General features: G+C 42.1%; 1 protein-coding gene across 4 annotated transcripts; it reads right to left on the bottom strand.

Annotated features, from left to right (window-relative positions):
• Positions 1–1364: 1364 nt before the first annotated feature.
• On the bottom strand, positions 1365–25970 carry kdm6bb (lysine (K)-specific demethylase 6B, b). Of its 4 annotated transcripts, none has more exons than XM_042224818.1 (22): positions 25757–25967; positions 23360–23524; positions 21288–21346; positions 20683–20806; positions 18956–19012; positions 18487–18691; positions 18157–18405; positions 16954–17043; positions 16597–16875; positions 11553–14107; positions 11331–11457; positions 10768–10873; positions 10168–10373; positions 8326–8495; positions 8171–8239; positions 7940–8088; positions 7517–7631; positions 7246–7433; positions 6970–7111; positions 6730–6856; positions 6132–6302; positions 1365–4098 (listed from the first exon to the last, which is right to left on the bottom strand). In XM_042224818.1, the coding sequence occupies exons 4-22, from the start codon at positions 20799–20801 to the stop codon at positions 4075–4077; spliced, it is 5148 nt and encodes a 1715-aa protein (XP_042080752.1). In that variant the 5' UTR covers positions 20802–20806; positions 21288–21346; positions 23360–23524; positions 25757–25967; the 3' UTR covers positions 1365–4074. The 4 variants fall into 4 exon arrangements, 3 of the variants coding, with proteins under 3 accessions (XP_042080752.1, XP_042080751.1, XP_042080754.1); XM_042224817.1 differs by having other exon boundaries at positions 16954–17109; XM_042224820.1 differs by having other exon boundaries at positions 16954–17109; positions 18487–19012; positions 25757–25966.

A 25970-nucleotide genomic window follows, 5' to 3' on the forward strand; every position in this document is an offset into this window, starting at 1 on the left:
CTCATATTGAGCTAATCTCAAAGAGAGCAGAGAGGGTTAGCCAGTTAAGACTGTAGAAGGTACTCGATGGGACTCCAAAAAAGAAATGAAACGTCGGAAAAAAATCATTGTGGGATAATTTATCAAAACATTTTATTTTCTTGAACAACCATACAATATGTCACAGAAAAATCACAGAGGGATTTAAGACAGGTCTGGCTCAGGTTTTTTCTTCTATGTGAGTTCTTTTTCAAACAGTAAGTGCAGCATAAATCAAACAAGTCAAGAGGGGGAAAAAAGAAGCATTATTACACCCTCCAAATAATCCCAATAATGAAGACAAGACACGAAAAACCTCGACGCCATTAAAAGTCACATCCCTAAAAGTCTCTGCAAAAGTGTCAAGAGTTACAACTACTGCTAATGCTCATCATAAAATCACTAATGCCTCACAAGATTATGAATTTCATACAATGGAAAAAAAATGTTAAAAAAGATCTCGTATTTATCTGTTAGATACAGTACAAAGACATCATTCCATTTCTGTTACCAGTAAACTGTGTTGAAATGGTTCTGAGCACCAAATGGTTGGTTTGAGTTGTATCACTGACTTATGTTCATATATCATTATATGCTGTTTAATGAGGGGGCACTGAGGCAAGGAGGGGTCTAGCACCATGAAAATTAAACCACCCCCCTGATTGCACTTCCCCTATCAACACATTATGACCATACTACATTTTTAAAATACCTTGTAGCCCCTTGTCAAATGACGTATCCTTTGATATGCAATAAATATATACGAAAACGACAATGTACAGTATAAATAATGTCACAATTTACAATTTTCCATTTTCTCTGTGATCCAAAAAACCGAAACTGACAACAAAAAAAAGAGGTATAAAAGCGGGAAAGATTTCCCATTGCAGTTATTTAAACTACAGTGAAACAAGATATTTTTAGGGTGTATTTTAATATAGCAACAACAGAAACAAATGACTAAGGTGGACAAGTCCGACCAAAGACGAGTTAAAATTTCTGATTGAGAACAAATCTACAGTCTTCTAGCAAACCTGAAAACAGATACATTATGTACATTGAATGGTGTGCACAGACTAATGAGGGGCAGAGGTATGATGTGGAAGATGTCATTCGTGGGCATTCTATTATAATGGTTATACGACAGTGAGGTTGAACCGCCATCCAAATTCATAAAAACAGACCCGAGCTTGTGGAGCGAGCACGAAAGACAACGGCAGGAAGAAAAGCTGCTGAATGTACTTTGAAGCAGCGCTAGGCGCATACAGCATGGTAACCAGCCTCCCAGCGTCACACTACATTACAGAGCACGCGTGAGATTTTTAGCTTGTAGCTTAGAATTTTTAAAAAAAAGTATCTGTGACTAAATTAGTTGTGTTTATAAACAAAAAACAACATCATCATAGATTGCATTAATATGTGACTTAAAATCTCAACATGTGAAGCTACATCAACTTTGTAGCCAAGTAAAAGTGAACGCAAAATAAAAGTAGGTCATATGAACAATAAATGCGCCATTACTAATATAAGCAATAAAACGCATTAATGACAATGAAAATCATTTGATGTGCTGTTAAACAAAGAAATCTGGGTCTTTCCTGTCATATTTACATTCAGCCGCTCTTGAACATGCAATACTGTTCAAAAGTTTTGGTGCACTTTTTTTTTTTAGAATAAAAAAGTAATTTGTTTTTGGAAAAAAATTGAAATTACTTAGTAATCATTAGTTTAAATTAGACACATTGTAAATGATGATCAGTGACCACCGGAATCGTTAACTATACATCATTAGTAACTATTTTAATGGAGGGCTGTTTTCAGGAAGCATCGTGTGTTCCAGTGGTACACTGTTACCTAATACAAGTTTATTAAGTTAAAAGGCTAAGTGATCATGCTCGGAAGCTGCAGCATTGGCCTTTGTTTGACTGATTGCAGCTGCTTCATCAAGAAGGTTTATGTTCTAAATAATGAAGCTCTTCAAAAATATTTAATAAAACAGCGTATATGATAGCTTTCTCTGAACCAGTGTGCAGCCAATAAAGTATCCAAGTACATCTGAGTCTCCAGTTTGAACAATAGATGCCACATGGCGTCTTCTCTGGCAGCTTCAACAGCGCCCATAAAATGCCTGTCTGAACATCTGCAGTAAAGAGGCGTCTAAGCAGTGTCACAAAGGAAAAAAGCCACAAGACCGAACAGCAAAATATGGCTTTTTCCTCACAACTTTGCTTGAAGACCAGAATCCTGGAGTCACCTCTTCACTGCCGACACTGAGACGGACGTTATGTAGCTGCTGTTCACTGAAGATGCCAGGTGAGGACCTGTGAGGTACCTGTTTCTCAAACCAGTCTTTAGTCAGTGATGGACTTTTCCTCTTCCTCAGCTGTGCACCAGCCTCTCCAAAATCTCTTTCCATTCTGATTAGAACTAGTTTGTCAATTTCTTTTTGGCTACAACTGAACGAGCCAAATTTACTGCTTCCGTTACTTCAAAAAACATTTTCACATGTACTCATTTAATTTACAAAAACACTCTTCTGACGACCACATAGCCTTTTAGCACGATAAAGCTGTAACAGGAAACACCGCAGAACACAGAAGTGATGGTTCTCTTCGAAGCAATGACGACTTTGTCCATTAATCAGAAATTGTTTTGTAGCATGTGGCATGTCTGATCAGCACTATGCCTCATTAGACAAAAACCAAATATGCTTCTATTTCAGAAACAAAAAATCTTCCGAAACCAACCCAAACTTCTGAGCAGCAGCGCACCGAGCTGGACCCTTCAGGACTGACGATACTGACGCGGCCTGCAGTCTGACCTCACTGGTTTTTGCATTATAACATGATTGTGTGTCCCTCCGGACGTTTCACTTCACAAGCACTTCACTGACATAAACCCGAACGGCGACCCCTGCTCTCTCGCACCCCATCTATGCACACCACTGCGTATCCCATAAATTTATTCACAATTTACAATTATTTATCTTCTCTGTCATCTAGAAACAAGAATATTGAAACAAAAGAGGTATAAAACTGGGACTGTTTGCCCATTCCAATAATAAAAAAAGAGAAAAGAAAAAGACATCACAATGCCTTTTTTCCTCCATGTGTCATAGAACCACACCTAACACCATTTAGACCTGTGAAGAAGCCAAAAACAAATAAAACAAGTTCGTTTTTCTTTCTGCACACTTCATTTTCAAATAAGAACAAAACTGTTTTAGTCCTCTGCTAAACCCGTATTTTAGAGACACTGATAAAAATTTGTGTTTTTTTCTTTTTAATGCTTACATAAAACCTTTGTGTGTGTTTAATCTTCTAATTATCTCTCCTCTAAAGTTCACAAGGCCAATGTGGTGTACTTCTAGGCTGGTAAAACTCTTTTTAAGCATCTAACGAGCATAAATAAGATTGGAATAGCACCTCAGAGAGTTTACAGACAGGAGTTACAAATGTCAGAGCTTTTACCTGAATATGAAAAAAAAACAAAAAAAAAACCCAACAACAAATAACCAGAAACAGAAACCAGTACGATGCCAAATGTGACAATCAGCTACTTCTCTTATGAAGCGTTTCCCCTGCTGGTACATTAGAATCACAGCAAATTCATGGACACATAGAATAACTAGATTGGTGTAAAAAAGTTCTACTGAATTTGCATAAAAGTACCTGAATCAATACACAGAACTGGCTACTTGACGCTTTTGAATCACAGCAGTGTCCGTTGAAAATACATCACCTGATTTTCAGTGCTAGCAGTGCTCACATTGTGTTTTTTTTCTCCTGTCCTTATCTAAAATGCTTCTTGTGAAAAGTACCAGTCTAGTCATTCTATTTCAAAACACATGTCCAATCAGCAGCTGGTATGGGGAAGACGGTGAGCTATATAGTTGGACTGGCTGAGTATCCATACCTTACAGTGTGATGTAAACAATACTGAGTAAACGTGATTGGCTGATTGAGACAGTGTTTGCAGGAACAGATTGCCTTGAAGGCAACATTTGTGCTGCCATTAGAGTTTTGGTTATGGCTGAAAGACACTGTGGAGGAGTCCTCACTTTGAGAAGGGAGTTGGAGTCTGAAGGATGAGGGGAGAAAAAAAAGAGGAAGAGAGACAGTTCAGCTGGGGGTTTGGAAAGAGCTGTTATCAAATACTTATTGCATTACTGCGGACTATTTTTCAAAGCAGACAACTAGTATCTGCAATAAGGATGTTGTTTATTTAAAAGCACCAGGACAGGGAACCTAGCAGACTCCCTTACTGCAGCAACAAATCATAATGTGAACCCCAATTTTACAAAATGGCCAAAAGTAATATCAATTTTAGCCAAATAACACATGACTTATTTGATATGTATAATGGTAGATGAGAGCAGTTCTAGGGAAGGTTAACCAAAGCCAATAAAAAACAAAAAAAAAAGAGAAATCGAGAGAAATAAACTCTTATTCACACATTTCTAAAGGGAGAAACTCTAAAGGCTGGATTAACATAATAGCGTCACATCAGCCACCAGTAAACAGCACTTCATCCAACCCAGTGTGCTTTTTGAGAATGATGACTATTCTCTGTTGAAATGACAAATACATGATTTGGAAGCAAGATGATATCACTTTGTAAAGTGAAGCAATGTAGCTGTTTGGGAAAAAATAAAAGTTACAGGGAAATTCTGATTTTCTTTTTTGGTTGTGAACTTCACAAATTTGCTAGCTCAGCTTGTTAAAAAGAAAACGTAGGAAGGTAATTTCGCTAAAACAATACCATGAAAAAGTATTTGACCCCTTCCTGATTTCTTAGCTTTTTGCATATTTGTCACACTTACATGATTCAGATCATCAAACAAATGGTAATACTAGACTAAGATAATCTGAGTAAATACAGAATTTTATCTAGACCTACCAAGTGAAAATGTGAAAAAGTAAACCTGGTAACTTCTTGTGTCATCCTTGGCAGCAAGAACTGCAATTAAGCATTTGTGATAACTGGAAGTGAGTCTTTCACATCGCTGTGGAGGAATTGTGGCTCACTCTTCTTTAGAGAATTTGTTTTAAGTGAGCCACATTGGAGGGTTTTGGGGGATTTAAATCTGGACTTTGGGCACTCCAAAAAGCTTAATTCTGTTTTTTTGATCCATTCAGAGGACTTGCTGATGTGTTTTGAATCACTGACCTGCTGCATAAGCAAAGTGTGCTTAAATTTAAGGGCACGAACTAATGGCAGGACATCCTCATTCAGGATTTTCTGGTAGAGAACAGAACTGATGGTTGTACCAATTATGACAAGTCGCTCAGACCCTGAAGCAGCAAAACAGCCCCAGACGATCACAGATCCACCACCATGTTTGACTGCTGGTGTGATGTTCTTTTTATGACGTGCTCTGTTCCCGTTACATGATGCAAAATAAATAAATAAATAATTATAAATCAACTTTTGTCCAGTTAGTCCACAGAATATTTTCTTGAGGATCATCAAGATGTTTTTTGGCAAACATGAGATGAGTCTTTGTCTCTTTCTTACTGTTGAATCATGAGTGGGTTCCTTAGATGTTGTTCTGGGTTCTTTTATAACCTACTGGATGAGTTGTTAAAAGCTTTATGGAGTAATTTTGGTAGGCTGGCCATTAAAGTTTTCTCCATTTGTGAATAATAGCTCACTGTGGTTTGCTGGAGTCCCAACGCCTTAGAAATGGCTTTATAACGCTTTCTTTCAGCGACTTTGTTTCTCAGTTGTTTCATGATAATGATGTGTTGCTTTTTCAGATCTTTTAGCCTGCTCCACTTTGTCAGACAGCTTTTTTAAAGTGGTTTCTTGATTAGACATGTGTTGCAGGCCTGCTCACAGTCCATGAAATTGAACTCATTTAAAAACTACAGTTTGTATTTACTTGGGTTATTTTTGTCAAATATTTTTATGATCTGAAACATGTAATTATGACAAATATGTGGGGGAAAAAAAATCAAGAACGGGGGAAATACTTGTTCACAGCACCGCATAGCTCCAAATGCATGACAGAGATGCCATCAAAAACAAAAAACAGTCTGAATAAATAAATTTAATTCATTCCAGATGCCAGATTAAAAAATGACCATTAGAGATTATAAAATCATACTAACCAGCACAAAACCGTCATAGATTTTCATCAGCTCCTCTGTCCGATACTGTTCCAGCACCACTACTCCTGTCAGCGACGGGCTCTTAGCTCTGGCACAGTCCTCACAGTGCACCACGTAGGTTGTCTTACTACTGTTCTCACTGGTCACAAACAGCAAGTTAAACACCTCCACCTGCACAAACACAGTGTAGTCAGCACCACTTTAGTCAAGCATTAGTTCATATTTAGTGGTATGACTCTGTTGGGGAACCTTCCAGACCCTTCTATATGCAGACATAGGGAGAGCCAAAGCAAAGCCCCAACACAGGACAAAGCAGGTATCAGCGACTGCAGATATAACATTGCTTATGCCAGAAACAGCATGAAAAGGAGCAGCTACAGCAGAGGAGGGTTACAAAGCAGCTTGCAGGTATGCAGCACTGAGGGAAAGCTAAAGCAGCACAAACAGCATCTTCTAGGATGGATTTGCCAATTGGATGTGTAAAAGGGTGTCAGCTGAGCGACCTCATAGCCTGATTAAACTAACGGCGCGCTCGACTTTTGAAAGTGGGACTCGTATCATGCTTTCACTTCTTTCACACAACAGAAGAGTCACTCACATCACACTCGTTGCAGTAGTAGGCTGGCTCGTCTTTCACGCGGCTCTGGTAACAGATTTTCTTCCCTGCAGCCACCAGCTGGTCTCTCAGAATATGGATGTGCTTGATGGACTGCAACAGGCAGTGTCTGAGTGTTTGAGAGAGAGGGAGACAGAGAGGGAGGGGAAGACAGTGAAAGATGTAAACTAACGCCCCCTCACATACACACATGTATTCTGTAGATGCAAACACGCATCTTACTTGATCATCTTGAAGGTATCCTGATCTGTGATTTTAATTGTGCGAGCCACATTCCAGGAAACGTGGATCATGGGAACGATTGACTTAACCTTCTTCACCTCGTTCCACTCAAAGCGCTCCAGGGCGAGTTGATATTGGTATGCTGGAGGAGTGAAAAAAAAGCAAACACAAAACAGCGGCTGACAAAAGGCAACAGCATATTTAAGTAGTAACTTTAGACAAAGAGGTTTGAAGCTGCTGCTTTTGGCTTATTTTATTTTTGTCCTTGTAACTCACAGTTGAGTGGTCCCACATTCCAGGCAATGTTGTTGCACCAGCCCACAGCTTGGACCCAGTGCACAGTCCCTGCATTAATCCACACCAGGTCGCCTGGCCTCTGGATGAAGCGGTACACAGGGATGTTGGAACTGTAGAGATCCTCTAGAACTGGCCACCAGGAGCCTGTAAGGTAGTCTACTCCATGCCTGAAGGAAAGACCAAAGCAATTCAGGCTACAGTAACATCTTTTGTATCATTTTTGTTTCAACTGAATAAGTTCTTAACTCACTTTTCACATAAATTATTAATAAGTTCCCAGTAGTGCTCATGGACTGCGAACCACTCGCAGTCACCAGGCCCGATGTTGATGTTAACTGAGCAGAAGTTGTTGTTCTCTTGATGACCTGATGAGAAACACAAGCAGTCCTTTTAATTTGAAAAGCAAAGTGTGTAAAGTGTGCGTGTTAGTCCCCATAGGGAAATAGTTCCTCTGCATTTAACCCATTTACCCAGTGATGCAGTGGGCAGCCGCCAGTGCAGCGCCCGGGGAGCAGTGTGTAGGGACGGTACCTTGCTCAGGGGTACCTCAGGGTAGCCGTTCAGTGGAGTCGAACCCCCGACCTTCGGATCATGGGGCTACCACTCTACCTACTGAGCTATCCCTCATTTGAAACATTAAAAAACACCCTCCTGAGTCAAGACACGCACTTACCTGGTGTACGGCTGCCCGGCACCTTCATGTAAAGCTGGACAGTGTTCATGCCCAGGATGGTGTGACCGACGTGACTCAGCATGTTGTTGCTGGATTCCACTCGCATGAAAGCTGGCAGCTTCAGCAGCTCCTGCAGCTGGGGCTTCCACCTTGAAAAAAAAAAGTCATAAAAAAAGAAGGTAATGTGAGAGATTGTGGATCCTCGATTAGGTAAGTTTAACATGATCTTACCTTTTAGGATCAGACAGATCTATGTTGGTCCCGAATTTAATGATCTTTCCAACAGGTTTTTGCTTTGAGCTGGGGAGAGACACAAGCCTAACATGAATATGCTTCGCTGTAATACTGTGACCTTTTACACGAACAGATCACAGTTTTTCACTAACCTCAGAGAGCTGTTGGCATGAGGAGGCTGAGCTTTGCTCAAGATGGACGCAGAACTGGCTTTTGAGGTATGATTGCCTTTACTGTTGGATAGTGTCAGAGCGGCTTTTGTGGCCGCCGATTGGTTTGGAGTCTGTTCCTCATCTTCCTCATTCTCACTCTCCTTCTCCTCCTATAATACATCTGCATGAGCTTAGCTTATAACTGATAACAAATGCATGATTACATAAATTCAAGGTAAGTTTTGGACAGAGACATCTGTGAAGTCAATCACGTTTTTGCCTGCATGTGTTGATTTCCTCACTTCAGACACTTAAATTGTTAAACACAAACTACTACACATCTGCTTACTAACCTACAACCTTCATTTAATGTATTCTATTCAAATAACCTTTGAACAAAATACCTTAAAATACTGTTAGTTTCCCCCTAATGCTTTAAACGATGGACAGACCTGCATCAAAAGTAAATACAAGTCTAAGAATATAAAACAATTCTGAATTATCATTCACAGTGGAACACATAACACATGTATGCTTATTTACAGAAGCATGGATTCTTTCTTGAAAAATATACATCTCACACATCTGAGATGACAAAAAAGAAGCTAATCTCCAGTTTGCAAAACATTAGTTTTCATACAACTTTAAAAATGTTTTTAACACACTGCAAATCACTGTTGTTTATTCAAGTAAACCAACATTTAAGTTCTAGTTCATGGACCCCACTTCAACCTAATTCCAGTCTATAGCATAGCGGTTAACACATTTGTCTAACACAGAAAAGATCACCACATTTTTTCATGATAAATAAGGTTCTCTTAACTACGGGACAGGACTTTTAGCTTTGAGATAGCTTTGCCTTTCTCAGACAGAAACATGAACTTTGCGATCCTTGGATGCTTTGTTTTATACTGTTATCAGATGAACACATTAATAACGTGCCTATAACTGCACCCAACAACCTTCTGTTTCATTCAGACATTTAAAAACAACACTCCCAAAATGTTCCCGCTTGTCTTATATTCAGACCTATGATTACATTCATTCATGACCTCTTTTTTTGTTTGTTTGGTTTTTTTCTGTGCTGATACATGGAAGAGCTAGCAGCCTTTATTCTTCAAGAAGCATAGCAGTAGGAAATGGACGGCTCAGATTTCTGTCCCTGGTAATATATGCAAGACGATCCAAAACACTGCCTTCATATTCAAATCACAGCTGTAATCTGTTTCTTTTTTTCAACACCAAAGATAGTGCTTATTTGTTTTGCATGTGTAGCTTCCTCCATATCGGTCACAAAACAGGTGTGGTAAGAAAGCCTGCATTGATGCGCACTTCTTGTTGGGAGGGATTTATAATGCACTCTGACTAAAAGCCAGTTGGTTTAAAATGGAGCTTAATGCAGTGGACTGTGCAAATGGGCAGACAGACTGTAATGATATAGGAGCCTTTTGGAACTGGGTCACATACTGTTGCCCATGTCCTCTACTGGTCAATCCCCTTTCCTCTTTAACAGACAGAAGAAATGACCTGAAGCCACCTGGCCATACACCCTATTTTGAACTTTTTTTGTTTGCTTTATTAAAATACCCTGGTCTAGCAAATGCTGCTGAACTTCCAACCTGAAGTGTCCGTTAAAAAATGATATTCAGGGGTGAAAAGACACCAGCAGGCAAACAACAAATTTAGCAATGTCAGCAATCACATTAGAACATGTGATACAATATTTCTTTAAAATCTATTTAGCCATGAGCTGAAATAAAAGCTGGTGCAACTCAATTATTCAGTCAGTTATTTAATTACCCAACATTAATTGGCATACAAGTAACATGAGAGGATGCCTACCTGCAGGCTCTCCTGAAAGGTGGAGGCCTGGTACTGGGCGTATTTGGCAATGATGGTGTGTGAGCGGCTGCTCTCGCAGGGCCATGTCTGACTCGCGCCACTTGCATCCCAGTTCTCATCAGCAGGCTGCTGAACCTGAGTCCTCACTTCCACTGCATGGTCCGAATTGGCCTCCACCAGAGATTTGGTTGAGAACAGACCAAGATCTGCGATGGAGAAAGAAACAGAGAAAGATAATTACCAGATAATTACAAAAACAAAACTTTTTTTTCCCTGTTCAATTGCTGAGACCGGTGTTGCCATGCAAATGAATTCAAAGCGGCAATCATAGAAGAGTGGTTGCCAAGCCATCAATCGCAGTTGAGAATACATGTTTTGCATTTAAATGTGAAAGATGAAGCAGGAAGTGTTATGTGGCTAACAAAATTTAAATGGGTTATATAGCAAGATACAGCACTATTAAAATATCCACTACTTCTATGACAAACCAGTTTTTTTTATCTGAACAATCTGTGCCTAATTTGACCTTTCCTGCTTCTTGTGTGATGATTTGAACAAAACAATAAAGTTAAATTATTTTTTAACAGTAATTAAACTTACTAAGGCGGAGGGAGCCAGCGAGGCCTCTGATGACCGTAACAGCGTTTTTGGGATCAGTGCAGAACTGAAGCAGAACCGGAGAAAAGGCATCCCTCTTGCTCTCCAACTGTGAAAACAGCACGGGGTAAACCATGATGAGACCTGAATGCAGTGTTGGAGAACATTTCTCTGGAAACCAGGGGAAAAGTCCTCACAGTAGGTTTGAAATTTGCAGATTTCTCAAACAAGGTGTGTTAGGATAGCTCTCGCTTGCTAACCAATAAACGGGCCAAGAAATAGAACTGAGCTAAATGTTAACATGGGGATTTGTTGTATATCCATAAAAACTAATTGAACTGCAATCCATCCAGTTTTTTTAAATTTCAGAGAGATTTCATTCTTAACCTTTCAAAAGTTGAGAATGGCTAAGCTAGGCTAGAAAGGTTAGCAGGTTTTTGAGTTTAGGCTAACTGACCAGCTTAGCCTGAGAACATGATCCGCAGAACCAGCCTGTTAGCGTGGCTAAAAACAAGATTACTTTTGAAGTCTGGTTACTTGAGCTCCATTAATTAGCACATACTCACATAGATGCTTGGTGTAGGAGGATTCAGTTTATCACGAGGAATGGGGGTCTCTGCTGCAATGTTGGGTTTAACCGAGAATGCGGGAGGCAAGTACGACTCCTTGAATTTCCCTTTCAGACTTGCCCCCCTAGGAAAAAAAATGATACCAGAGCATTAATACTCATTAAGAGAGGTGAATAACACTCAGTGAGCTGGTAGCACATTTGTCAGCTTTATACTCACCTGCATGCTCTGATCACATCAGCGGCTGTGTTTGTGATGTTGATCTTGGAAAGTGGGATTGGGATTCTGGGCTCCTGCACCTCTGATATATTGAATGTCTGCCTTCCGCCGCTCTCCACTTTAACCAAGAGGATCTTCAGCTCCTTAGACAAGCCCATGGACAGCGCTTTCAGTTTCAGTGGGTCCACTTTACTTGCTGGTGCAGGACGACCTAATTTGGTTGGACTTGTTGATACAGCTGATGTTGAATTTGAGGTGGTAACGTCTGTATTTCCGACTACACAGGCAGTCTCATTAACGAACCCTTTCTTCTCATCTGTTGTTGCATTTGAATTCCCAGTGTCCACTTTTTGTCTTTTGATATCTTTGCCATTTGGGGTTTGATTTTCCTGAGGAGTCTGGCCCTTCATGCTGTCTTTGACCAGTCTGGCTGAGTATGAAATAACTGGCACTGAAGATAAAGCATTGCTGTCTTTTACATCGGGTACTCTACTTGTTTTAATTTTACAGCTGATGACCTTATTTTCTTCTCTCTTTATCTTAATCTTGATCGCTCCCTCTCTTTTCCCATCCTTTACCTTCTGTTTTCTCTTTTTCTCTTTGCCTGCACGTTCTGTCTTTGTGCCGTTTCCACTTTCTTCCTTGGTAGAGGGAGCTTGCTTTACCATCTTCATTACTGTATGTGTTGTGGTCAGAGTCAGCTCCGCACTCAGTGCCCCATCCAAAAGAGTCTTCGTCCTCTCCATCGGGTTTGCTGCATCCTTGTTGTCTTGTTTCATCACATCTTGTACATAACTCTCATTTCCCTCCTCTTTTTCCTGCACCATTGAGCTGGTGGCTGGCTTACTCACATCTGTCTGACTGCAGAATTCTTCAAGTGTGTCTGAGGTAATGTGAACTGGTGATTGATTACTGGGTTCGGAGGATTCTGTGGAATTTGATGTAGGGAAGAAGTCCTGACTCTCGGGGCAGTGGATATCTGGGCCCAGTTCAAGAGAGGAAGAGTACTTCACTCCATTGGCATCACTAGCAGGAGGACCGCCGAATGGACCACCTCGGCACGCGACCCTCTGGCTGGCAAGTAAGGTGGCCAGGCTCTCAAAGACATCATCAAGACCTGCGTCATCATTGTGAAACTCATGAAGGGGACAGCCAGACAGCTTCCTGCTGCTGTCCATCATCGCTTCTTTTTCTTCCTCCAGAAATTGTTCAATTGTACAAGGTAGATCAGAGAATTCAGACATGCTGCTGTGGGAATAATCTTCTGCACTCATATGATCAATGCTTTCACTCTCTACAGGAGGGGGTGAAAGACATTGAGTGGGGCTGAGCTGGAGGACAGGTCTGCTTAGTACACCTTTCTCTAGCTCCTCCTCCTCATCTCCAAGATCTGATACTGGAGATCCCTGCCAGCTAAGCACAGGAGGTGTGTTGGCAAGGTTGTCTCCCGTTTCCCTTAAATTTCCCATCACAGCCACAGGCTGAAGGTCTGGAGCATTGAGAACTCCTCCCTGCCCACCTTGCTGCTCTAAGCCAGCCGAGCACACTGTACTGAGAGGCGCTAAGGCTTTAAATAAGAGGGAAGGGAGTGTGTCATCTGGCTTTGCTTTTGGCTCACCTTCCAGTTGGGTTGAGGCGATGGTGGAACGCTTGCTGGCCTGATGGTGGCTGGTTTTCTTAGGAAGAGGGGTTTCTGGGGCACTGTTGCTCTTTTTGAGCATTTTGTGATTTTCAGACTTTGAGGATGGCTGCTGTGAAGTGGGCCTGGGATGAAGGGTGTTTGTGGATGACCTATGCGTAGTCTTTTCTCCTTTTTCACTCCTGTCCCTGTGCTTGTGTTTGGGTGGTGACTGGGCCTGATTCTCTCCGTTCAAAGTCTGCATTTTACTTATCTTTGTCTCACTTAGACAGGTGGAAACAGAGACGGAAGAAAACATTTCCTGTTCTGTAACTTTCATTTTGAGGGCTAATTTCCGTTCCTTCTTAGATGCTTTATCGCGTTTCTTTTTCTTCTCGGCCAACCTTTTCTCCTCTTTTTTCTTCCGCCTTTTTCTGTCCTCACCCTTTCTGCCCATCTTTGGAACGTCACCCTTCTTCTCCTTTTTCAGCAGCTTATACTTTTGTTTGGATTCAGACTTTTTATCTTCTAACTCCCTCTCAGGCTTGTCCACTCTTGCTCTATCGTGGGGAGACTGCAGTGAGCAGAGGAGCTGTGAGGTCTTCCTGTACTTGAGGTCTGAAAGCCTAGATTTTGAACCAGCATGGGGTGTCGGAGATGTACTTGATCCCCGACTGGGTCTCGGGATGACACTGGGACTTTCTTGGAGCTTTAGCTGCCCACTGAGGCTGGGACAACGCAGCTGAATGACTGGTGAATCTTTTCTGCCATTGAGCATTTTGTCTGTAGAAGGACTGGAAGGAGCACCTGTACTGCTGGAAGTAAAACCTCCATTGTTCGGACCACAGAGTACAGATGAGTACTGAGGAGAGTTTACACCAGATTTCGAGAGGGAGGGGTCCCTTGAATTTGTCCGTTGATGAATGCGCTGATTCTCCTGCAGAATTAATTTTGCATCAGTAACTTTAAGCTGTATTGTACATTTAAGGCCTTTATACACCAGACATGTAAAATTGGTTAAGTGTTAAAAATATCTTTCAGACTCACTTATTCTTGGTGCACGTGACTGTGCAAGTGACCGTGTAATTTTACTGGACAAACTTGTCATGTACTTTTTGGGACCAAGCTGAATTTTTCTAAGTTTTCCGATGAAAAGAAACATTCTGACCAATCAGATCACTGAATCTGGCAAAAAGTGTGATTGTAGCTCAAAGCCCGCAACGGTACTGAATAGAGATGGCACGATACCACTTTTTTATGTCCGATACCGATATCATAAATTTGGATATCTGCCGATACCGATATGAATCCAATATAGTGTTTTTTAATCAACAAAACTGTTTTTTTTTAAATATCTTGCTGCATTTTATATAAGTTCATACTCAAGTTTAAAACAACAACACCACTAAAGCTATTCTGTTATACCTGTATGCAAAAAAAAAAAGTTTCATAGTTCAGCAATACTGATCAATCTAATAAACTTAAATCTACACCATCATCCCTATTCTGGTATTGTAAAGAGTACTTAGCGTAAATATTAAGCAACCTAACTAATAGGGTTCCAACTCCCAGCAACAACAAAAATAAATAAATAAAAAATAGGGAACCACCCCTCACGCTCCACCTCATGATGCTTAATCGACGTAATCAACCTTAATTTGATGCAGTGTGAAAAAAATGCACAGAAATCAATTATTTTTCAAGAAATATTAAATAGATTCAACATCTTTCTTCAACAAAATTGCAGACTGCACAGATGGTACCTTCCCAAAGGAAAAAGTACTATAGCTTACTAGGGTATATTAGACTTAATAGTTACTATATACAGTAATTGACTTCTATTCATTTTGCATCAAATTAAAACTTTGGGTGTCAGATAATTATTTATTAAAAGCTAGACATTTTAAATGAGAATAAGAAAGAAAAGTATGTCTTTGTGCCCCCTTTTCCCTGTTAATGCCCAATCGGCCCCCCTGGCTAAACTTTGCTAGATCCGCCCCTGCACAGTTACCAGCGTCAGCTACGTAGAAAAAGATCCTCGAGTAGAAAGTAATATTAAATAAATTCTAACAACAGCTTATCAAGCTTAAACGTGATGCTGTTGTTCAGCCGCTGGTTTGCTCTTTCTGGTGCGAAGTGGGCCAAAAACAAACAAGAGAGACGGACTCGCGACAGAAAAGCCGATCAGCTGATCATTAGCAGTTTCATGATTGAAGTAGCAGAAAGAAGAGGCAGTCGCTTGTTAAGCTTAACGCAGGAATGCTTTACATTCAGAGATGGACTTACACACTTGCTTTACTTCTCTCGGGGATAACTTTGTCGGAGATGAAATGCCGGGTTGCTAGCGAAGCTCCAAATGCTATCCAGACCACCGACAGGTCCCGCATGCCACAGCCGCTCTATCACGTGATGCATACTGCTCCGACGTGCTAACGTTCTGAGGTGAGTTATGGCGTGTTGCAAGTTTTGTGAGGTGCTTTCGTGATATTTAATGGATCGGATTACATTTTTTATTTTTCTCCGATATCCGATCTAGTAATTTAGGTCAGTACCGATACCGATACGTAATATCGGATCAGTCCATCTCTAGTACTGAATATGCAATGATATGTAAATAGTAAAATGATACTGTTTTATCTGTTTACACACAGCTAAACACTGTTCAATCTGCTCTCGGAAATTACTTGTCTGCCTCCTCAGATGTGGTCCAAACTCTGTCAACAAGAATTCCAACTACCCCACTGACATCCTGAAATATGTACGAAAGTGTTCGTGATACAGCTTGAACTCCTGGACCAAACCAAGAAATTCTCCCTGCTGCTGCCTTTATGTGAGAATTGGATGAGCTCAGAATCTCCTTTTCTTCCTTTTCTTGTTTAGAAACATCAGGATCAGCTTATCATCGCTTCATGTCAACTTTTTTCACAGTGCGTTTTTTGAGAATTCATTTTCTGCTAAAATTCAGCGCTTCGACGAGCGGTCGACAAGTTTGCATCTGAAAAAATGTGGAATGTGTCACTTTTCCGCTAAGTACTCAGTGTGTAATGGTCTTTAGGTTCACAATAAAACTGGGGATGTGGAAGAAAACACAATTATACTGACACTAATCATTAATCATTATTAATCGATTTAACTATAGGGTACTGTAGCTAGGATATACAGATCCCAAACGCTCTGGAGGATCCTCAGGATGGGTGGAAAAAGACCAGGTTACTTTTTCTTTCTTGTACACAACAAATAACATCATGGTCACCAGAACATGACCCCTTTAAAAACATACTGTCTCCTGTCAATTCTGAAGGTGATAAAGAGCAACATCTATCCACACTTTATGAGCATATGGCTTTGCAATAAAAACACTCTACCTGTTTACTATGTGTAAAATAGCATACTGAAATAAAAGTGTGATAGTAGTTTTTCTCTTACTGTGCTTTGTTTGTGATAATGGTTCCAAGAGTCCTTATCCTCCAGAGGGTGTAGTGGGGCGTTGTGCTGAGGTGCTCTAGGCTGGCCTGTGTGCCGTTGATGGTTATAGTGATGGTGTTGGTGGCTGTAAGGCACACGGGTGTGGTCTGCTGGTGAAGATGAGATTTTCCGCTCGACCTTCCCTCTGCTTCCATAATGCGGTGGCCTCCTGCCGCAGCTCTGGTTGGATGGCACTGGGTCACTGAAGCCGTGTTTCCCAGCACGCAGTTTAGAGGTTTCCTGCAAAAGTGAAAAACCAGATTTGGGAATCAATGGTTGTGCCAAATCTGAGGAATAATACATGTTGTACATGCTCACCTGTTGCTGTTTTGTTGAGGTCCTGTGTTCAGAGTGGTGGCATGGACCCGCCCTGTCACTTGGAGGCTTCCAGTCGTCCTGGTTGGAGCGCTGTTGGTGAGGTGGTGATGGGGCACGAACAAGTAAAGGTAAGTGCCTGGATCCAGTATGACAAGCCTAAACAGATAAATATCCTTTCTTTTAAAACTGCATTACACCAATAGGTGGGGCTGTTACACAGAAATGAAATGCCATGTAGCATATAGATGTGTACATGTAAACATAGTGACAGCAGTGAAATTGGCACAGTAAGGTCAAATGAAATTATCTGACTAAGTTTAAGAAACTAAGGTTAATAGAAAAAAAACAATGTTGTATTCATAAATAAATATTGATTAGTGAGTAATTATGGCGTTAAACAAACTGATCCATTCACGTGAACTTAAAACGAATCCATTAAACATGCAGTGTTTGAGTGCCCGAGATGGACATCACCGACCTCGCAAATTGAGTTTCCTGTATGTGGCTAGAGACTAACTACATATGTAATAGTCAAAGTCCTATGTTTTATGGCCTGAGAAGGCTTCCCCTTCAACAAGCTAAAACACAAGGGAAAGGGATAACACAGCATCTGTATAAAATACCATCCTCTTCTTCCTCACCTCAAGCCTCTGCTCCTGAACCGAAGTCAGGGCTCTAACACACAAAGATGTACATAAACTTTACTTCCAGTTTTTGAGCCACTTCAAAGAAAGTTTCACTAGAGCCAGCTAATAGTAGCCAACACGGTAAAAAACGCCGCTAACAGCAGCCAGAAACACAGAAAGCCTTTGGATATCCTCAACAACTTATCTCAGCATAACTGCCATTGAACAGAAGTTTTTACACAGTTTTACAGACGTGGATACATATTGCACTCACCATAGATGAATTGAGGCCAGAGGTTTTGAGGTGACTTACGGGGTAAAAAACGTAAAACACTTTCCTGATTTACTTTCCGTGTTATTCAAATATGTTAAAACAAAGCGTGTACAAAAATGCTTTTATACACAGATAGTAGAAAAAAATTTGACCATAGCAGTTATGGGTTACTGTTTACATTGAATGCTTTTGATCTCTCTTGGCTGACCGACTGCAATCTCCTGACATCTAGCAGTGACATTTTACGCATTTTGCGTTTAAAAAATGAAATAAAGGTTGTGTCTCCAAATCAAACACATTTACCTGATCAGGTCCAAAGTCTCTTCTCCTCTTAGCTGGACACTCATCCCGGGGGGTTAATGGGTGCTCCGGGGTTGGACTGTGATGATGCGCTTGCTCCCGTCGCTGGTGGAGGGCTGGCCGTTTCCATGGTCCTGTTCTGTTGTTCATCATCCTGTCTGGGAAACTCCTGCGGGGGTCCGAGTGGGCCCATCTCTCTGGCGTGGTTCCCTGAAGCTCCCTGTTGTTGCGATGCAGGCGAGGACCCCCGTTCTATTGGGAAAAGAAAAACAATACAGTCAAGATTCATTAACTAATGACTTATCGGCAACACCTCACCACAAAGTTGCTGACATTGTTTTGCCAGTTTGCGTAGCGTTCCTCTGGTCCTGGCAGATAACCATTGTTGGTGCCATCTCGGATGTGGAACGAATGGATGGAGTTGTGATGCCAGTTCTGGACCTCAAACTGCACCTCTTTACCATCCCAAATTCGCAGCAGCTGGCTATGCCCCTTTGGGATACCTTTGTCTGGGACATGGTTGATTGTTCTGTCACCCCTGTGAAAACAACTAAACTCAGGACCACGCTGTGGACAGGCATTAATGGTAATTACACCACAGTATAACGGAAACTTTTCCGGTCAATACTCAGATTCATGAGGGCATCAAGAGTTGTACTGTTCGGTTTCTCAGTACGAGTGAAGCCAGCTTAGAGAAGATGACACTGACAAAAGCAGTTTCAGTAACAAATCACAGCACATAGCTCTGAAAGCTGGTCAACACAAACCCCTTTAAAGTGTGGTATGAACGATAAATACTTACCTGCTATAAATACGACTTGACAGAGAATGATATGGCTGTTTGCGCCCTTCTTGGAGCCTATAGTGGGGGACAAAAAATATATTGTGTTGTCTTAATTCGTTTCAAAAGATGTGACGCTTTTACTCGTAGCCTGAAGTCAGATTAAAGCTAATTTCTCAAATGTTTTCTGCAAATAAATGTTAAATGTAGTTCACTGTTGCTCAAAGTTGGTCACAACTTTGGACATACTCAGAAATGAGGTTTTCCTTCACAGCGACTCTAATCCAGTTTTTTCCCTCATGCTAAACTTCACAGCTTGTTCATCAAAGGTCTCTGCAAGAATAATTTAATCCCACTGCTTCTAAAATTTCTCCTGGCATGCCTCCTCTTCAGAAAATGAAAATAGTTTACGGCCCACACCCCACAAGAAAATGTTTTCAAGGTGTTTTTTTCCTCTGTGAAATAAATGCTATCACCACAGCATTAGCAGAATTTTGTTTACTTATGTTAAATAAAGAACACTATATTTAGCTTTATGTTTTTACCTACAGCCCTGCAGTGGCTCTATGCTCCACCAGAGGGGCCTGATTAAGAAACACTAGTTTAACCGCACACGGTAACCACCATGACTCAACCAAACTATTTAAACTTTAAGTGGTGGATGCGCATAATAAACACATCAAATACGTAGTGGAATAAGAGCATCAGCTTCATTTCTACATTACTTATTTAGATTACTGTTATCAGTTAGTTCAAACTGCTCTAAAACACTATATCCAGGCAGTATGTTTTTAAACTCTTGGCTTTGTATGATGTGAATAACAGCTGATCTCCCTTATATGGTCATCTCATGCACAGCGCTTTGTCTGCAAGAACACACTCTCTACCTACCTGCTGCTATGAGAAGCAGCCAATCAGAAGCTAAGTTTGCTTGAAGGTAGTGGAAAGAAAACTAAAATGACTTGTTTCAGACATTAGATGAACTTGGCTGCACCAAGGCTCCGTATAAAATGCATGAAGATTATTTTGATCTGCGAATCATGCAAAGCTACTGTAGCAGCTTTACCCTAGAAATAGGAAGAAAACTATGGAGCTGAAAACGAGCGCTTTCCTTTCACTTTTATTATCTATTTCTCTCCAAAAGCTGCGACTGCACATAGCTGCATGAGCTACAGTCGCATTCATCAGCGCGTACCCTCAACTGTTGCAGCTGAATAGCGAGACTTGAGTCTTGTGCCAACTGCAGCTGAAGATGCTGTAGTTTCATTCACCACAAGCCTGTCTGTTGAAACCGCACACGGGTTTATTCCCACAGCTGCACATGAAGTGAGAGCTTTTCATGAATATGCTCATCAGAGTTTCAGTTGATCAGTCAGCCACATAAAGTGGCTCTTATCTTGAGTCAGCCCAGACTACAAAAGGCTCAGGTCTCACGTGCTCAAGTGACCCTTGTTTGAGGAAGTTCGAGCATCGAGTTGTTCCACTACCAACGGCCGCAGTGAGCTTAAACCCAGAATCTTTTTTTAACAGTCACACTGGCTTTCTTAACTGATGCAGCCTTAGTGGTTAATTTTTTTCATATCAATATGATCAGAGACATGAAAATAGAAACAAACGAATATAGTATGGTGAGGCACATGCATAGCACATGTTATCTGCTGCAGGTGAATCACATGTGTACCCCTTAAATGAAATACTGTCCTGCAAGTGTTGCGTTTGTGTGTGGGTTTGGGGACGGTGCTGCTGACCTCTGTGTGTGGCTCCAGGGGCGAGCATTTACAGGAGCCCATTGTCCTTTGTTAGGTCCTCCAGCTGAGTAGGAGTCCCATGTGTTACGGCCAGAGTAGAGCTCTGCTGGGTGATACATGCAGCCTGGAACACACACACAAACACACGCACAGAGTTTAATGTGTAAGTTGTGAAAATGCTGAATACACAAATCAACCTGTAAATATTTAAATACCCTGACTTTATGAAATGCAATTTCAAAATGATGCTCCTTTAAACTTTTAACACAAATTTCAGCATGCACATCCCAGGTATATGAAATGCATATACTGCACACATGCTGTATACGGTATTCAGGGTCCACTGCAATGAATTGTGCAGTAATTTTCATTTGAAGTTAATTCCTACATTCATACCACGTATATAAAAAAGGGAGCTTTAGTTCCATGATACTTATACCTCAGGTCGATGCAGCTCTGGGTTGTAGTGCAGTAAGGACTTTGGGTGATAATAAACTCTGTACGGTAGCGCCAAATTGTGAAGTATGTCTGCTTTTAAATAGTCACGCACAAACACACCCACACACAGAGAGCACAGAGACAGACAAAAATATTTATGTGGTTACCAGTCTTGGTCTGTGTTTTGGAGGCCCTCCACTTCACACCTGAGAGCAAAAAAAGCAGTCTGTGGACAAAACACGTGGTTAAGTGAAACGTTCCGTTCAAGGCATTTTTCCACAACACTTGCATTTCTTCTGGCGTTATAAGAAGCTTTATTTTTTTAATCATGTGGGTTTGTGACTGAACTGATGCCACACTATCACTCTGTGTGCTCCCGGTAGATTTAATTCTGCTCGCCGAATTTTCTGCTGCTGCACTGTATCTGCTCAGTGGTAATACCATCACTCAGCCAGAGCTGCACTGTGCACTCAGCTTCTCTCTAATCACAGCCACCACCGCCAGTGGTCACCCAGTGATGGGAAAAAAAAGCCCACTGCAGTGAGACCATGGGCCATGGCAACCTCACTTTGAAGACAAAGAAAGGAAAAAAAAACATGGTGGCCTGCTGCATTTATTTTATCACCATTCCCTTCAAGCCATAAGTCCCTAATTTACTGACAGAGCTGGTGGTAGATGTGGCTCAAATCAGCAGCAGACATCCACAGTAGGAGTTCATTCTAGCCAGCTTTATCAGTCGCTATTCCAGGAGCTCTGCGTTTCCCTATATTCCTCCTAAGCCACAATCTATATCAAGTCAGGAGCTTGCTGCACTGTATCTGTCTTTTACAGTGTCTTCCAGCCTCAATTCTTATTTCCACTTTTGTGATTGCTTTCATTGCTTAAAACAGGAAAGTCACACGTACGTCTTTCATTAGCGTGGACTGAAAAGATCACTTACTGCCTCTAATGATGACACACTTTTCTTGCTGAAGAAAGCTTTGCTGTTACGGTGAGACATTGGCTTCATTTCTCACAATGAATGATGAACTGGCATGCAGCGTTTCACCACTTCCCTCACTGTGCATTAATTCTACTATAAGTAGGGTTTTTTTGTTGTTTTTTTCATGGTTCTGTGCGTGGTGAGACTGTTGCAGCTGTGTTATATTAACCTTTCTGCGAGTGCTGAATGAGTGAAGGAAGCAGCCTCTTCAAGGGACCATTTCCAACCAGTTGCTAGAGCAACTGAGGCCAGACAGTTCCTAATGCTGTAGCTCTAGGCTTTTCAGACTCAACTGCATTTAGATGTATTTTTAGAGCACACTGAGAACACAACAGGTCTTTAAGCGTGCACACAACGTTGCACTGCTAGCATGCATTACAACAACACTGCATGCTTTCACTTTCACATACAGAACCGGGTGACATCAGTCATCGCTGGGTTATGCTGTGCAGCAGATGCAACACATATGGCGACATCCACCCCAGTCCTGCTAAAAATCTGCTGTTTCAAACGTCCGCAATTCCACTCTCTGCCTCTTTATCAGTAAAAGTCTCCTTAGCTGAGATATCGCTTGGTTCTGTTAATGTATTTTGAGTGTTTGTGACTGTCCCAAACAATTACTTGCATACAACAGTTTCCACTTTTTTCCTACTTTCACAACTTTTGCGAACAAAGTGCTGCGGTTGCTGTGCTTGCAAGTGATGGGGCAACGGTATGCAGACCCATCTGGTATAGACCCTCCCTGCTTACAGTGTTGTAGGGGGAGCCGTCAGTCAGCACCAGCTTGCATTTGACTCCACACAACAACGGCTCTGTGGCTCCAATATTAAACCCATGTGTGCAGGAGTTAATTCAAGACATATGGGCTGTAGCTGCGAGGCCACATGATGTCATGTGCAGAATGGGTTAAGTTGCTGCAGGTTAAACTCCCTTCACAGCAAGGTAGCCCAAAAGAAAGCGCACACAATTCCAAAAGTGTAGTATGTAAGAGCTGACTTTATGAAATGCCAGGTGCATTCAATTACCACTGTACCTTTGGCCACTACAGTCCCCTCTTTGCTTTGGCAGTGTGTAACGTTTGTGCGCAGACAGGTAAAAAGCCTTCATTTGTTGACGCCTACTATTCACTTAAATCCACCATCTCCTTTCTCTTTCCATGCCACCAAAGAAGGACAGCCATGTAAACCCACATCTGGCTATTTGAAACCAAATGTAGAACCCATGTGTGTGTTTGTGCATCTCTTACACAAGTCTTACCTTCAAAATAAATGCTGAGAGAACAGTGTTGTTGGTGGAGTTGGGGGTGAGTGGGAGTGGGGACTTTCTGGTCCAAATTAGATGATGCTGTCAGGCCGGAATAGAAAGACAGCAGACCCGCGGAGTCTCGGATCCCTCTAAATAGACATCCTCATCCTTGGCTAGCTGGTAAACACACACACACAGACAGACACACAGTAAAAAAGGACTGAGGAAATACCATCGCCAGTTGGTGCACAGATGTACAAGATAAGGAAGGTTTTGTTTGTTTGTTTGCTTTTTTAAGAAAAAGGGCACTTCCATCTCATCTGTCCCCTGGGTACACCTGCCCATTGTCTTTCTTTCTGTTCTTGTTTTTTTTTTTGCAAAGATCTACATTGCTGCAAACCTGACCCCCTCTAAGACAAAGAGCTGTGAGCAAGAGAGGAGAGGAAGCATGGTTTGACAAGCTGGCAGGCATTCTTTCCTCCTGCCTTCCCCTCCTTGCTGGTCTGCCCTTTTGCCTTTGCTCTCTTCCTTACTTGTTTCAACAAGGCTCTTTTTTTTTCTTCTCCCTCCCTCTTGATATCCAATATCCCACCCTTTCTCTTCCAGGCAATCTGTACGGCTCTGCCCATGCCTCACCCTTCCTTTTCTCTGCACGCTGTGTCCTTGTATCCCTGGCAACCAATGATATCATTTAGTCCAGAGCTGGGAGGAAGGCCTCGAGCAAGGAGGGGAGTTTTTACATTTGTGTGTGAATTTTGACATGGAAAGGGGCGGGGGGGGGAGCGGTAGGATTTCATGGATCCTGCCACATTTCTCTGTTCGCTCTCTTCAGGCTTGGGTGTTGTTTACACAGCAGCTCTGTCAGCTCCTGAGATCTCCAGAGCTTCAGAAACAAGCTGCCAAATTCATGCAAATCTTCCACCACGCCGACTGCAGTGACCCCGCTGCAGATGTGCAGATCTTTTTTTCCACCGAGGCTCCATCATGTGCATGTGTGTGCGTGTGTGTATATGTAGCACAGCTCCTATACCATAAAAGGAATGATGGGCTGCCTCTGGTGGTCTCCTATTGCTAAGCTAACACAGAGCAGAGACGTGAGGAGAACAGATGGAGGAGAGCGGACGAGCAACAATGTACAGACGAGAAACAAGAGACTGGGCAGGCTCTCGTGCACATGCGTGATTTTATCGGACACCGGCCTTAAATAGTGTCACCATCGCAGAGAAAGAACGTACAGTATGAGGCGAATATCAATCACATTTCTAAAAATAACCCCCAACACACATACGCATACACACACACACCCCTTCTTGTTCTATCCCCCTTCTCCCTTTCTGTAACAGCAGCTTCTTCCCAGTGTATGCTCCATAAAGCACAGCTCTCCGAGGGGGTGCTGGAATGTACCAAGGCAAGGTCAAGAACAAGAAAGAGGGGTGCCTTTTGCAAACAATGCAAAAAAAAAAGAAGCTTTTTTGTACAGCTTTCCCACCCCTCTCTTTAACAAAAGACTGTGAAGCAGGAGTGAAGAAGACGCTGGATGCATGCATGAATGCGCGTGACAAACAGCTGGGTTTGTGGGAGAATGGTAACCTAGAAATGCACGTGCAGGTGGTTGCTTGCACTGATCCTTTCAGCTGAAAGCATACACCAGGTTCACATTACTGACAGTAACGTCAGACTGCTGCTTTTCCTTTCAAAATCACAAAAAGGGATCGCTTCTGTTATCAAACGTGACCCAGATATTTAGATGGAGTCAACGCATGGCCAAAGAACCACTGTGGGAAACATGTTGAGGGAAGTGAACTTTGAGAGGAGCCCAGCAAGTGACACAGTTCAGACCTGAGCTAAAGCCATAATTACAGCACTTGGTTGCACTGAAGAGCCTTACTACTGTACACCTCTTTCCCTCCCTCCACGCTCACACAAGAGGATATTCAACAGTTTAAATGTGCCGGAGAGCACCGATGTAGCCATAACAAGAGTGTAACTGCAACAGTTCCCCTATCTTCAACCTCCCCCTCCCATCACATTTCTGTTCTTGCGCATGCTGTGTGTCTGTACGTGAGCATGTATGTGTGCATGTATGTGTATGTGTGTGTGTGTGTATGTGTGTGTGTGTGTGTGAGAGAGAGAGAGAGAGAGAGAGAGAGAGAGAGAGAGAGGGAGCTTCATGCATGAACGTGCGGCAGTCTGCAGACACCACACACACTGCAGTATGCTCATCCAAGGCAGATCGTTCAGGCATAGTGACACAAATAACAGCAACAATGCAAGGGGACAGAAAACAGTTACACTTCTCCTTCCACAGTGCTGTACACAAAGCGACACATTTCCACTCAGACATAAATGCACATCCGGCCCCCCCCCCCGCCTCCCTCCTGCCCACCCGCCCGCGGTTCTCTCCTTTACCTTCTTTTTTTTTGTTGTTTTTGTTTTCTCTCGTCGCACGCCCCTCTGTTCCCCTTTTTCCTCCCTTTCAACTCCTGGCCACCTCGTCTCTCGCACGATCCTCTCCTTTCTTCCCTCTTCTCCTCCTCTTCCTGTTTCCACTCCACTCCGATGCTGGTTCTCGCTCTCGCAGCAGACCCATCCATGTGCACAGAAACGACGGGGGCGGGCCGGC

This window comes from Haplochromis burtoni, unplaced genomic scaffold (assembly GCF_018398535.1).
Source record: "Haplochromis burtoni strain Fernald_Lab_line unplaced genomic scaffold, NCSU_Asbu1 Contig_152, whole genome shotgun sequence".
NCBI lineage: Eukaryota > Metazoa > Chordata > Actinopteri > Cichliformes > Cichlidae > Haplochromis > Haplochromis burtoni.

Coding starts and splice junctions, on each gene's coding strand:
- kdm6bb (XM_042224817.1), bottom strand. CDS start 20,801: ATGTATCACCCAGCAGAGCTCTACTCTGGCCGTAACACATGGGACTCC. Junction 11,458..11,552: donor GATGTGATCAGAGCATGCAG/GTGAGTATAAAG, acceptor TTTTTTTCCTAG/GGGGGCAAGTCTGAAAGGGA. Junction 6,857..6,969: donor GATACCTTCAAGATGATCAA/GTAAGATGCGTG, acceptor TCAAACACTCAG/ACACTGCCTGTTGCAGTCCA.